This window comes from Gekko japonicus, unplaced genomic scaffold (assembly GCF_001447785.1).
Source record: "Gekko japonicus isolate JY-2015 unplaced genomic scaffold, Gekko_japonicus_V1.1 scaffold1133, whole genome shotgun sequence".
Lineage (NCBI taxonomy): Eukaryota > Metazoa > Chordata > Lepidosauria > Squamata > Gekkonidae > Gekko > Gekko japonicus.
The window spans coordinates 320,182-335,271 of record NW_015162514.1 but is presented as its reverse complement, the minus strand read 5'-3'; the positions used below and the strand labels follow the sequence as shown (position 1 = coordinate 335,271).

Genomic DNA, 15,090 nt, shown 5'->3' with positions numbered 1-15,090 from the left:
CTTGTGACTTTGGTCTTCCTAGAGTGTCACCTTCTTTCCTAGCTGCGCTCCTGTGTCTTTAAAAGCAGCCTGGTAGGCAGACATTTAGCACCTGACATTTCCCCCAATTAGAGCTGTGGGATTAATTAATTAATGGGGAGCTGCAGGGGAGCTGCGGTGGCTCAAGTGGTTAAGACACTGAACTGCAGACTGTAGAAGGTCAGTAGTTCAGCAGTTCAAGACCCGGGTGCCGCATGACGGAGTGAGCTCCCATCTCTAGTTCCAGCTCCTGCCAACCTAGCAGTTCGAAAGCAAGAAATTGCAAGTAGATAAATAGGTACCCCTTCGGTGGGAAGGTCACAGCGTTCCGTGCGCCTTGGTGTTTAGTCATGCCGGCCACATGACCACAGAAACGTCTTCGGACAGCGCTGGCTCTTCGGCTTTGAAACGGAGATGAGCACCGCAACCCTAGAGTCGGATTCGACTGGCTTTCGAGCAAGGGGACCTTTACCTTTACCTTTCCCCCCAATACTTGATTTAGGAAATACTTCGCAAGTGATTCAAATGTGGGATTTGCTGCCAGAGGATGCAGTGATGGCCACAGCCATAGATGGCTTTAAAGGGAGATTAGATAGATTCATGGAGGAGTGGTCTATCAGTGGCTACTAGCCATGGTGACTAAAGGGAACCTCCACATTCAGAGCCAGTCAGCCTCTGAATCCCAGAACCAGGTGGCAACATCAGGGGAAAACCTCGGCCTCTATGCCCTGTTGTTGGTCTTCCAGAAGAACTGGTTGACCACTGTGGGCGATTCTGCATCTAGCATTCGCTCCACATTTTCTCAACTGGGAGGGAAAAGTGCAGCTCAAAACGACATTCAAATACCTTGGGGCAATGCTGTACGGACTGCAAAGTCACCCCTGAGCAGCCATAAATCTATGAAGAAGGTACCATAAAATCCAATGATCAAAGGAAGCGAAAGCAGCCTGGAGGGTGGAGGCTACCATAAAATCCAATGGTCAAAGATTCTAACCCGACTACTCTGCAATTTCACGGAGTGCCCACGAGTTCTTGCATTGTGAGAAAGGGAGAAAAGTACCTCTTTCTATACCTTCTCTATCCCATGCATGAACTTATAAACCTCTTCCATGTCACCCCTCAGCAGTCTTTTCTCCAAGCGTTTTCACCTTTCCTCATAGGGAAAGCGTTCCAACCCTTTTATCATTCGAGTTGCCCTTTTCTGCACTTTCCCCAATGCCATAATATCCTTTTTGAGGTGTGGTGACCAGAACTGCACACAGTACTCCAAATGAGGTCGCACCATCGACTTATACAGGGACATGAGGATACTGGCTGATTAATCCAGCAACTTGAGTTTCTCTGCCCTCTCTTAGGCGAGTTAAACTTTTCCTCCAGACGGCAGTAGTAGCACCCGCCAGAGAGGGAGGAGGGGCGGTTTTCTCTCTCTCTCTTAGCCTCTCCTGTCAGAAAGGATCTACGACTTGGGGAAGGCAAAAAAAAAGGGAAGGGGAGAAAAAGAGAGAGAAACTGACTTGGAGATTTCGCAACTGCGCAGGGGGAAAGACTGTTACCAAGCTGGGGGGGGGGATGTCTCTGCTCAAGGCGAGAGTGGCATAAAAGCGCAGTTCTTCGACTCTCTACGCAAGATTCTCTAATATGACTGTGCTCGCTTCCGCCCGCTTCAAGGTTTGGGGTTTAAGGTAGCCGCGGAGGCGCAAGGATTTGCTATGTATGCCCGACTCCTGGTGCTGTTTCTGTCGCTTCGCGGTCTCCTGGGACAAACTATCCCGCACAGAGGTGAGTGGGTCAAACCCTCCTGTTTTTTCCCACCTCCGCCCGGGTTTTGTTGGGATCGGTTTGTCTTCCTTTAAAAAAAATCATCATCATCAGAAGGTGCGCTGGACGTTTTCCAAAGTCAACTGGAGTTGCGTGAACGGGCTTACCCCCGCGAGGGGGAGAGGAAATTGAATCGGGGAAGCAAGAGATTCTCTGGTGGGAGATAAGGCTGCCTTTTGCTGAAAGGTGATCATGCAGGGAATATTGGGTGCGCGTTGAAGGCAGGTCGCTCCAGAGACGCTTTTGGAGGTCGCGCGTTTGGAGCCCGGCCGCCCTCCCTGTTTTGAAAGTTTTCAGTCTGTCTGTTGCTGTCAGAGAATCGGAAAGACTCGCCGTGCCAGTGGCCCATGAAGTAAACGAAGAAGGAAAGGAGAGCCGGTGTGGTGTGGTGGTTAAGGTGTCAGACTAGGACTAGGATATGGGAGACCTGGGTTCGAATCCCCACTTGTGCCGTAGAAGCCTGCTGGGGGACTTTGGGCCACTCACAAACCCTCAGCCTTTACAATGTTCCCTCTAAGCTGACTTAGTGTGAGCCAACTCACAGTTTTTTTAGCTTCCGGCTCACACATTTTTATCTTGGCTCAGGAAGGAGGGCTGCAGAGCAATCTAATTCATGCGGTAGCCAAATCGCTCGCTCACAACTTTAATGCCTGTCGCTCACAAAGGAGAACTTTTGTTCACGGGACTCCACAGCTTAGAGGGAGCATTGCTCACAGGTGCCGCTGGACCCTTGTGTAGCCTCTGATCTGAATGTAAATATCTAGATGATCATTATTTAGTTAAATAAAACCCATTTCCGTTACAATTTGGACGGGCCATTGCCTTAAACTAAGGGTCTACAGGGAACTTCCTCTGTAAAAACTGATAGCAGATCCACGCTATACCCCAGCCTCTTCCTAGTTCTGCCTTTGTAGCTAATTCCCCAGTCAAAGCAAAGGCAAGATATTTATTTAAATAAAGCTGTCTTGGCGTGACACCTGCTCTTTTCTAGTGCTACCCCACAGGGTGGTTGTGAGGCTAAAACAGAGGCGAAGAGAACAACCCAGGCTGCTTTGGCAGGATGATGGTGATGTTGGGGAGGATGGAGGATTCAGGTGGGTGGCCGTGTTGGTCTAAAGCAGCAGGACAAAGTCTGAGTCCAGTGGCGCCTTTAAGACCATCAAAACTATAATTCTGGGTATAAGCTTTTGTGTGCATGCTTATAATACGAATAAAATTTTGTTGACATTAAAAGTGCCCCTGGGCGACAAAAACAACATAGGCTGCGGTCACACAGAGCATTAGCCACGCTACAGAGACGGAAGATAGGCGGATTTTCTGGGCGTGATCTCACCGCCACATCTGGGAAGCGTCGAGCTCCCGAGGCGAACCCGAGGCTTCCCGTGGAAGATGCGCGGTTAAAAACTAGTACCTCGGAGGTACTAGTTTCCAGTAACCGTGGGGCAAGGGCGGGCGTCTGATCGCGTTTCCGGTGGTAGTTCCAGCGCCTGCCCATGTCCCCTCGTATAAAGGTGTTTTTTTCCCAACTGTCCATGGGATGCGCACAAACACCCAACGGGGCATGCACATACTTTGGTGTCCGTTTGCCATGCCGCAGCCGCTTCTTTGCCACGGCGCAGGATTATGGTGTGCTCGGCACTTCCCCCCCTACATTGGGACCTCCATGGGACCTCCACGGGACCTCCACGGTACGTCTGCTGGTGCAACCACGCGTTATTTTGCCCCGGGGCAAACAGCCACGCTTCCCCCCCGCATTTTCCTGCCCGTGTGACCCAGGCCGTAATGTGTCTGTCCCCACTGGACTCCAATAAGAATAACAATAAGGTGTCTGTCCCCAACCACTTACATTATAAGGGAGGGAGGACAAGCTATTACCAGATCTGCATGAATCCGATGGCAGTTTAACACACACACCCAGTGGCATGTATTTAAGGGTGGAAAAGAGCCAGAGTCCAGCAGCACCTTAAAGACTGACACGATTTGTGGCAGGGGAGGAGCTTTCCCCGAGTCACCGCTCACTTCGTCAGAAGGAGAGCACGGAATGACTGGCAGGGTATGAGCTTTCCTGAGTCACCGGTCACTTCTTCAGTGATGACTCACGAAAGCTCACACCCTGCCACAAATCTTGTTAGTCTTTAAGGTGCTGCTGGACTCTGGCTTTTTTCCTCTCTCCTGCTACAGGCAGATGAAGCTGTGGTGGCTCAAGTGGTTAAGAGGCTGAACTGCAGACTGTAGAAGGTCGGTAGTTCAGCAGTTTGGGACCCGAGTGTGCCGCATGATGGAGTGAGCGCCTGTCTCTGGCCCCAGCTCCTGCCAACCTAGCAGTTCGAAAGCAAGAAATTGCAAGTAGATCAATAGGTACCGCTTTGGTGGGAAGGTAACAGCGTTCCATGCCCCTTGGTGTTTAGTCATGCCGGCCACATGACCACGGAAACATCTTCGGACAGCGCTGGCTCTTCGGCTTTGAAATGAGCTCTTCGGCTTTGAAATGAGATGAGCAGCGCAACCCTAGAGTCGGACTCGACTGGCTTTCGAGCAAGGGAACCTTTACCTTTTTACAGGCAGATGAACACGGCTACCCATCGTGATGCATTTAGGGGGGACAGGGAAAGTGTCCTTTCTTGGCGGCATTCAGGCCGGACTTCTCAAACTTCCCCTCCCTGCTTCCCCCCTCCACCACAGCTTGTTAGGGTTGCCATCAACTTCGGAGGGGGCCAAGAAAAGTCCCGCTAACGGAGGGGTGTCATTTAGCAGGTGACGTTGAGCTCCACACCATGAAAAGCTTCAGCTGCCTCATTCCAGGCATCCAACCTCTCCGCAGCGCGTCTCATTTGGTACTGACGGGTTTATCCTTTGCAATGTTTTTTAAACTCACAAATGTACAGCCGACAGGCTGTACTTCATGGTTGTTTCGCAGATAATTCGGAGGTGACAGAATCGAGCGATCTCAAGGCAGCGATCTTTGGGTCCAGAGTGTTTAGTGAGCTCCATATATCGAGCTGTTAGGTGTTGGCTGGGAGATCAAGGGCCCGATCCCATTAGCAGTGAGTAAAGCAGCGTACTGCCCTTGTGATCAAGCCCATCGAAATCAGCAGAGCTTGATTTCTGAGTTAACGCTCTTCAGGGTGAGCTGTAAATCCCAATGAGAGCAATGGACATGCAGTCTTGGAACATTTGAACTGAATATATGAGGCTGCCTTCTACTGAATCAGACCTGTGGTCCAACCAAGTCAGTATTGTCTACTCAGACTGGCAGCAGCTCTCCAGGGTCTCAGGCGGAGGTCTTTCACATCACCTGACGCCAGGAAGGGTTGCATCAGTGCTTAGTTCTAATGGCCCTTTCTTACATGCCCAATTTTTCTCCAGGCCCGTTTGGCCAGGGATCCTGGAGGGGTTTTTTTGCCCTCTTGTGGGCACATAGCAGGGGTCACTGGGTGTGTGTGTGGGGGGGGAGGTACTTGTGAATTTCCTGCATTGTGCAGGGGGTTGGACTAGATGACCCTGGAGGTCCCTTCCAGCTCCATGATTCTATGATCCTTTTAACTGGAGATGCCGGGGATTGAACCTGGGACCTTCTGCCTACCACTGAGCCTTTGGCATGCCCATGCTGTTGGCATAGGGGAATAGAGTGTGCAGGACTGCCCAAGAGCATTTGCATTTTGCAAAGTGTCTCCCCACCTGCCAATCAAAGCAATAGAAGTTGTACACATGAGTAGGCAGGTAAATCCCAGCCTTCCCTTGACGTGAACGAGCCAGGCTTTGCTCTTCTGCCACCTGAGATATCCCTGTAGATTCAAGGACAGGCAAAAGAGAATAACACCTGATGCATGCAGAATTAACTTGCGGAACTCACTGCCTCATGATGTAGTGCCGGAGAGTAGCTTAGATGGCTTTGAAAGAGGGTAAGACATGTGACTGGAGGAGGAGAGGTTCTTATGGTCATTAGCCACAATGGCTAAGTGGAACCTCCATGCTCAGAGGCAATGTGCCTCTAATGCCAGTTCCTGCAGGACAACAGAACAGAGAGGCTATGATTTGCACTGGTCTTTCCACTTGGCCACTGTGGGAAACAGAATACTAGCCTGAAAGGACCCGTGGGGTCACCCGGCATAAAAATTATTTTGCTCTTGTGCTGATACGAGGCTTGCCAACTCTAGGTCGGGAAATTCCACGAGATTTGGGGGGTGGATCCTGGAGAGGTCAGGGTTTGGGGAAAGGATGGACCTCGGCTGGGTATAACACCACAAAGCCCACTCTCCAAAGCGGCCATCTTCTCCAGGAGAATCGACCTCTGCCGTCTGGAGATCACTTGTGATTACGGGAGATCTCCAGGCCCCACCTGGAGGCTGGCAACCCTAGCTGATGCCGCGAGACAGAAGGCCAAGGGGGTGTGACGCTTGAGTAACTTGCTGGCTTCGGAGTAAGTGTCTAAACCCCCCCCCCCAGTGGGCTAGAGTGAACATAGGAACATAAGAGAAGCCGATGTTGGATCAGGCCAGTGGCCCATCTAGTCCAACACTCTGTCCCACAGTGGCCAGAAATACCAGGTGCCATCAGGAGGTCCAGCAGTGGGGCCAGCCTGCTAGGATCCTGACTCTGGCCATTTGCCAGGATGTTCCCGGTTCCCCCACAGGCCACATGGACCGTTCCCTTCGGCGGTGTTCACTTTGCCCTGCTTTATGGAAGCGTGACCTGGCTGCAGGGCACCGTTTGGCACTGTGGAATTCGCTTCCTGCGTGACCCTTCAGTATTTTCCTCCTCTGTCCGTGCCTTTCTTTGCGGGTTACCTTTAACCAGACGGGTTAATGTTTACTGGCTGATTGCCTCCTGCCTCTCTCGTCATTCTCCGGAACTGCCTTTGGCCAGGTTTTAAGACCAGCTAAAAATTCACCCCTAGACCCTGCAAGAATTAGTGCAGGAAGAGAGATGAAGGGCTGAAACTAGGCAAGACAGGAAGGATCCATGGTTAGGATTTTTCATGGGATTTTAAGGAAACGGCTACTTAGCTCCACCCCGGGTGGGCACTTTGGATGTGATACAGGTCCCTGGGGGAACAGGGTGGAGGGGTTGTGGCTCAGTGGCAGAGCATCTGCTTGGCGTGCACAAGGTCCCAGTTTCTTTCCTTTTTTTGGTATTTTTAAAATATGTGCAGTGCTCCCTCTAAGCTGTGGCGTCTACTCCGTGAACGACTGGCATTCAAGTTGTGAGCGAGCGAGAGCCAGTTTGGTGTAGTGGTTAAGTGTGCGGACTCTAATCTGGGAGAACCGGGTTTGAGTCCCCACTCCTCCACTTGCACCTGCTGATGTGACCTTGGGTCAGTCACAAGCTGTCTGGCACAGCTGTCCTTGAAAAAGAGCAGTTTCTGTCAAGAGCTCTCTCAGCCCCACTCACCTCACAGGGTGTCTGTTGTGGGGAGGGGAAGGGAAAGGAGTTTGTAAGCCGCTCTGAGACTCCAGGTGAAGGGCGGGGTATACATCCAATTAGAGAGGAGGTGGGACCCCTTTGATGGAGGGAAAGGATTAACCTCTCAGTTGAGAGGCTGAGAGAGGAATGGCTAAAAAGAAGCATGGCTGCCTTGGCCACCAAAAGGTGGTGTTCAATGCCCCCTCTAAGCTGTGGAGACTTGTGATCAAAAAGTCCACTTTGTGAGCTCCAGGCATTAAAGTTGTGAGTGAGCCATTTGGCTACTGCATAAATTAGTTTGCTCTGGAGCCATTCTTCCTGAGCTAAGACAGAAATGTGTGAGCCAGAGGCTAAAAAACTGTGAGCTAGCTCACACCAACTCAGCTTAGAGGGAACACTGGTTGTGTCTATCAAAGTGTCATGAACAGCTGACCTACCTGAAGAGCGATGCTTTCAGGATTCTGTGCTGGTTTCTGTTACCTGTTCATCTGCTGGGGTTAGGAACTTCCCTTCTCCCTTGTGGCCTTTTTGAATGTGAACGTTGAAACGGATGATGCAGGAAGGCCTGAATTTTTTTGTAGTAACTAGTCTGTTTGTTTCAGAATCCAAAACAATTCTGAAGCCGGACCTCATCTCCTGGCTTCAGGAAAGTGAAGCACCATTTCCCCCAGACCCCGAAGAAGAGGAGAGGCCGACAGGTGGGTAGTTAGAGGAGTGATGGGCCTCTTTGTCGGTTGGGGATTGAGCGGTTTCCTGGGAGGTTTTGAATGGCCCTGATCAGCCAGATGTTTTGAACGGCCCTGATTGCTCAGGCTGTGAGCTCATGTATCCCTCCCGTGGCTCCGCCGGCCTCTGAGGTTTCTTTCCTCGTAAGAGTTTTTAACGGGAGGGGAAGGCTGAAACAGGCCCATTCCTCTCAGTGTTGATCCAGACGTGTGGGCCTTGGATCTTGACTAGGGTTCCCAAACCCCCCCCGGGGGGCGGAATTCCCCCCGGTTTCAAGCCCCGATTCCCGCTCCCACGGAATCGGGGCCTTCCCACGGAATCCCCTCAAATGGCGTCGCCCCGCCCCCAGCGTGTGACGTCACTTCCGGGTGACGCATGCGGGGGGGGCGTGCGCTATGCGCGCGCGCACAAAGAGGATGCCGTCCGGGAGCCCCCCGCTCTCGGACGAATTTCATTTGGCAACCCTAACTGAAAGTGGATCGAAAGTGGATTATTTAGCGTGTGGGACCACAGCCTATAATCCTTCTCCTCGCCTCAGTTTTATCCTCACAACAACCCTAGGAGGTAGGCTAGGCTGAGAGGCTGTGACTGGCTCAAGGTCACCCAGCAAGCTTCCCTGGCACAAGCAGAGATTCAAACCTGGGTCTCCCAGATCCGAGCCCAGCACTCGTAACCACTACGCCCCACTGGGTCTCTGGATGGATGGCCACGCCCACATTTCATGCCGACAAGTTTCACAAGCTGCTCTCTGTCTCGCTGATAGATCCCCATCTCCGCGCAGGGTCCCTTGACTCTGATGTTTTGCTGCATTCTCCAAGAAATGTGCGAGGTTCATAAACAAACCCCGTTGTGGCTTCTGTTTTCAGGGCCTGCTGGAAAAGCTGATCTCAGATCCTGGCAGGGCTGAATGGTGGGACTCAGGCTGTAAAAAGCCGCTCCGGGGAAGGAAGCCAGCTGGCTCCGGCCCGGGCATGGTTTGCAGAGGGAGAGGCAGAGAGTGCTGCCCCTCTGAATGTTCGGAGGAAGCTGACGGTTTAATCGCGAGCCAAAATCTTAGAACTGCAGCGCTGGACGACAGCAGAGCATCCAAGCTTCTAACGAGGCCGGCTTCGTCCGTTGCCAAGCATTCCTTAATTAGGCCAATACTATTGGGTTAAATGTAAAAAGAGAGAGTAAATCATTTGCCTTGGAGGCTTTAGGCAGTATCCCCGATCCTCCACGTTTCCCACAAGGGGAAAATGCTGTTCCAACAAATGACAAAGATGATCTGACTCCGACGGTAACAAGAGAAAGTAATTTCTACTTACAAAAGTAATTACTTACTTACAGAGAAGCACATCTTACATGACACGGGCTTGATTATCTGCTAATTGCTAATTATTGCTGTATTGTTTTTTTTATTGTATACTGATTTTGTGTTGTGAGCCGCCCTGAGCCCATGGGGGGGGAGGGTATACATTTAATAAATAAATAAATATCCATGTAGGTACGTTGAGCAGCTGTGGTGGCTCAAGTGGTTAAGACGCTGAACTGCAGGCTGTGGAAGGTCAGTAGTTCGGCAGTTCGAGACCCGAGTGTGCCGCATGACGGAGTGAGCTCCCGTCTCTAGTTCCAGCTCCTGCCAGCCTAGCAGTTCAAAAGCAAGAAATTGCAAGTAGATAAATAGGGACCACTTCGGTGGGAAGGGAACAGCGTTCCGTGCGCCTTTGCGTTTAGTCATGCCGGCCACATGACCACAGAAACGTCTTCGGACAGCGCTGGCTCTTCAGCTTTGAAATGGAGATGAGCACCGCAACCCTAGAGTCGGACTCGACTGACTTTCGAGCTAGGGAAACTTTACCTTTTTTTAGGTACGTTGAACTGATTGTGAACAGATTAACTTCAATGAAGGTGAACTTGCTATGGCTCCAAGCCCGGGTAAGAGAGAGTCCAAGAGAGGCCCTATATAAGATGAAACACAGAAGTCAAGCAAGGGCCAAAGAGGCTCAGCAGCTAACCCATGAGAGGGTGGGGCCAAATGCCAGGTGTACCTGAGCAAGAGGATTCTCTTAACCCTTTCCCTCCCAGATCCTCTTCCATGCAGAGGTACAATATCCAACAAATACGGGCTGGATTCAAGTCGGTGCGGTACACCTTTTAGTAGCCGGGATCAGAAACAATTAATTTTTTAGAGTAGAATTGCTTATAGACCAGTAAAGCATGCAATGTGTGTATTGCAATCCTATATGTGCTTACTCAGAAATAAGTACAGCTTGTTCAATGGGAATTATCCCCCAGGTCCAGAGGTCATTTCAGGGGGGAACGGGTGAGGTGCAGGGGGCGGGGCACACGATGAAGCCCCGCCCCCTGCTTCTGGCCGCCCCGCTTCCAGCCCTCATTCAGCCAGGAGGAGGCAGGAGAAGAGAGAGGGTAAGTTGCTTCCTCCCCGCCTCTCCCCACCCCTGCCTGCCTGGGGCCAGGGAGGGCCTTGGCGGGGCTTCCTCGCACTTCCGCCGGCCTTGCAGGTCCACCGCCGGGCCCCTGATGTCAGGGGGTGTGGCATATGCTAATTAGTTATGCTAATGAGTTCCCCTAGCTCTTTTTCTACGAAATGACCCCTGCCCAGGTCAATGTGCACAGGATGGTAGCCTTAGTGGATTAACCAGTGAATTAACTGACAAGCAAAATTGCAAATGACAGAAGCTATTTTAGAATGCCTCTTGTCAAAAGGACTCTTTGTGTGATGTTTGTAGTTTAAAGGCGACTGTATTTTTCCTTTGAAAATGGCAGCAAATGTAACCAAATGCAGGCAGTTCAATCGATCAATTCCTTTTTTTAAAAAAGTTTTTTATTTCATTTATATAACAGACATAACAAACATACATACACACATATAAAAGGGAGATTACCGTTCTATCAATTTAGCCAATATCTCAGCTTCGTATCTTACTCTAAAGTATCCTTATTCTCCTCCTTACTTTTATATTATACATTTTAATATTTTAATCTATGATTCTCAATTCCGACTCAATCAGATGAATAATGTATTTAAATCAGATGACTGTCTTCAGTTCAACCTCGCCTTCCTAAATGCCTACAAGGAGTGTACAAACATCTCCCATTTCCCCCCAGCATCTACAAAGTACTGTAAGGTATATTGCTCCTGATCATAGAGGTTCCATTTTAGCTCTCCCAGAGCTAACTATAATCGTCCATAAATTGGTCTGATTCTTTCTATAAGTCACTTCGAGTGACAAAAAGTCCCTGTGTGTCAGCAACTTTCCTCTGGTCTTTTTGCTTTCTGTCCCCTGGATATCTCACATCTCCTGCCTCTGTACACGGAGATTTCTTCTCGAGTCCATCAGCGGCTCTTCCCCTTATCTCCCTTCCCAGCACAGCACCATTTTCTCATGCAAGGAACAAGCTCAAGGAGATGGGGACCGAAGGGGTGGAGGTTAATGCGCAATTAATGGAGACAGGCGCATTCCTCTCCACTGTGCAGAAATCACATATTGCTTCCTATCACTTCTGGAAGAAACTGCTATAAATCAAGCATAGGGGTGTTGGGGTGTTGCAAATGTACACCATTGCGGCTGAGCGGGCACAGTGCTTGGTCTGGCATTTATGGATTTGCTGGTGTGACCTTGAGCCAGTCACAACATCTCTCAGAGCCGTTGTCTCAAGAGCAGTCCTTGAAAGAGCTCTCTCAGCCCCACCTACCTCACAGGGTGTCTGTTGTGGGGAAGGGAAGGGGAAGGAGTTTGTAAGCCACTCTGAGACTCCGAGTGAAGGGCGGGGTATAAATCCAATCTCCTCTTCCTCCTCCTCCTCACTGTTCTCTCCAGTGGGGACTCATGGCAGCTTACGCCATTCTCTTCATCTCCCTTTTTGTCCTCACAACAACCCTGTGAGGTTGGTTGGTCAGAGAGTGTGCCACCCAGTGGGCTTCCATGGCAGAGTCAGGATTCGAACCTGGGTCTTCCAGATCCTATCAGACACTCTAAGCACTACAGCACACTACCTCTTGGTAGCTCAAGGTGGGCAGACAGACCGAGAAAGCTTCACAGCCCCCAAGCAAGGAATTTGAACTCAGGCCTCCCCAGGCCAAAATTGACACTCTAACCATTACACCACACTGTCTCTCAGGCTGGTTCTGATACAGTGACCCAGGAAGTCCAGCTGTTCCAGGGTTTTTTTTTTCCTGGGACTGTCCTTGCTCTCTGTCACAATCTTCCATCACCATCCCTATGTTTGGATGTGAGGAATACCTTACTGCAATCTTATTTGAGTTATCTATTTAGTTACCTCTCTTATACTTCAGTCTTTCTCCCCGATGGGGGACTCAGAGCAGCCAACACTGTTGTCCTTGCCTCCATTTTATCCACACAACAACCCTGTGAGGTAGGTAGGCTAAAAGTGTGTGACTGGCCCAAGATCCCCCATCCAGCTTCCGTATCAGATGGGGATTCGAATCTGGGTCTCCCAGATCTTAATCAGACACGCTTCGGGTTTCCGTTCCCTTCCCTGAACCTCCAGAAGTTAGATATCACAGTGGGGTGTGCATACATTTTGTCTTTAATGCATATACAAGTAAGCACACGAGCATGAACATGAATCTGCTCTGTGCAGCTCAGCTGGCCTTTATCGAATCTGGGTCTCCCAGATCTTAATCTGACACGCTTCAGGGTTTCCATTCCCTTCCCTGAACCTCCAGAAGTTAAATATCACAGTGGGGTGTGCATACATCTTGTCTTTAATGCATATACACGTAAGCACACGAGCATGAACATGAATCTGCTCTGTGCAGCTCAGCTGGCCTTTACGGGTCATTTCTGCCGGCATATCTTTAAAGATCAAACACCCTCTTGGGCTTCTAAACCAGCACGGGGCAAGCTGTTGCAGCGTCGATATATACAACAGAGCAGCAGGGCGTCTTCAGCAATGAGTCATCGGCATGCCTGCTTATAGGGTGGGACTCGGGTGTGAGTCTCCAGCATGAGTAGACAGCTGCTGATAAACGTTGCCCCAGAGTTCACCTGTGCAACCTCAGAGGGTGCAGTGCTGGCCGGCCAATGCTCTCACACCGCTCCTTCTACTTTGCAGGGCGATGGAGCTCTGAATTTGCCAGGGAAGGTTCAGCCATGCTTCACGCAAGTTAACATGGGCTAGCTTCGGATTTTGTCGTTGTTGTTGTTCAGTCGCACAGTCGAGTCCGACTCTTCGCGACCCCATGGACAAGACCTCGACAGACCTCGATCAGAGGGTGCAGTGCTGGCCGGCCAATGCTCTCACACCGCTCCTTCTACCTTGCAGGGCAATGGAGCTCTGAGATTTGCCAGGGAAGGATCAGCCATGCTTCACGCAAGCTAACATGGGCTAGCTTCGGATTTTGTCATTGTTGTTGTTCAGTCGGACAGTCGAGTCCGACTCTTCGCGACCCCATGGACAAGACCTCGACAGACCTCGACAGTCTTCCGCCGTCCTCTGAGGTTTGCTCAGTTTCATGTTCATTGCATCTATGACACTGTCTAACCATCTCATCCTTTGCCGTCTTCTTTGACCTTCAATCTTTCCCAGCATCAGGGTCTTCTCCAGTGAGTGCTCCCTTCTCATTGGGTGGCCAAAGTATTTGAGCTTCAGTTTCATTATCTGGCCTTCCAGGGAACAGTCAGGGTTGATTTCTTTTAGGATTGACTGATTTGTTCTTCTTGCAGTCCAAGGGACTCTCAAGAGTCTCCTCCAGCACCATAGTTCAAAAGAATCTATTCCTCGGCGCTCGGCCTTCCTTATAGTCCAACTCTCGCAGCCATACATGACTACTGGGAATACCATTGCCTTGACCATGCAGGACTTTTGTTGGCAGGGTGATGTCTCTGCTTTTTATCATGCTGTTTAGGTTTGCCATCGCTTTCCTCCCAAGGAGCAGGGCCGTCTTAAAATGAGCTCGGATCCAAGCAATGGACTTTGCCCTTTGCCTTTTCCCACTGGCACTCGTGCCACATTATTGTGGGCAGAGGCCGGTCTGATTGGCGGACGTGGTTGACGGGACTCTGTGGTAGGTCTGGCTCGCCTTGCACTTGCCCATTTCTCCTCCCCTCGGCGGTGCTCTCCGGAGCTGGCCTGTCTCTCCCCCATCTCCAATGACTAAGGAATCCAAACAGGAGAGAGGTTAATTAAACAGTTAGGTGGGGCATCTTCCATCGCCCAGAGAACTCTCGGCGCTGCCCAAGGGAGGCTTTGCAAACAGCCGGGGAAACTGGCAGGCGCGGGGTGGTGGTGGTGCCAGGCCAGAAGACAGAGAAGAACAACGGCCTTTTTATTTCCAGCCTTCTTCCAACAGCAGAGTTAACTGCTTCTCATGTTTAAGCCTGTTTGTGCGACACATGAACACATGGAAGCTCCCTTCTACTGAATCAGATCCTTGGTCCATCTGTCAGTATTGTCCACTCGGACTGGCAGCTGCTCTCCAGGGTCTCAGGCAGAGGTCTTTCATATCACCTGCTGCCAGATCTTTTAACGGGAGATGCCGGGGATTGAGCCTGGGACCTTCTGCATGCCAAGAGATGCTCTACCACTCTGCTTTTGTTACTAGTTTGTGCTTTCCACCCTGATCTCATTTTCGTTGTGTTGTCCTGCAACGATGCTGACATGCAGACATCTGAACAGCATCCTTTGTGCGTGGCACAAAAATGCCCAGGCACAACAAAACACTCTTAACAAATCTGGATCGCAGAGGTGATTTATATCAGACTAGCCCGATATAAATATTGCTTTCCACCGTGATCGCATTTTCGTTGTGTTGTCCTGCAACGATGCTGACACGCAGACATCTGAACAGCATCCTTTGTGCGTGACACAAAAATGTCCAGGCACAACAAGCCACTCTTTACGAATCCGGATCGCAGAGGTGATTCTTCGCTACAGTATTTAAGTCCCGTATACTCAAGTGGTTAAGACGCTGAACTGCAGGCTGTGGAAGGTCAGTAGTTCAGCAGTTCGAGACCCGAGTGTGCCGCATGACGGAGTGAGCTCCCGTCTCTAGTTCCAGCTCCTGCCAACCTAGCAGTTCGAAAGCAAGAAATGGCAAGTAGATAAATAGGAACCACTTCGGTGGGAAGGTAACAGCGTTCCGTGCGCCTCGGTGTT

The 15,090-nt window shown here is 50.6% G+C and overlaps 1 protein-coding gene across 2 annotated transcripts in view; it reads left to right on the top strand.

Annotated features, from left to right (window-relative positions):
* Positions 1-1,482: 1,482 nt before the first annotated feature.
* The window catches only part of VWA1 (von Willebrand factor A domain containing 1), a 38,248-nt gene continuing 24,640 nt past the window's right edge, over positions 1,483-15,090 (top strand). For both annotated transcript variants that reach the window (XM_015406191.1, XM_015406190.1), the window contains exon 1: positions 1,483-1,797. In XM_015406191.1, coding sequence (XP_015261677.1) covers positions 1,728-1,797 — 70 coding nt within the window. In that variant the 5' untranslated portion in view covers positions 1,483-1,727. The remainder of the gene's footprint in view (positions 1,798-15,090) is intronic.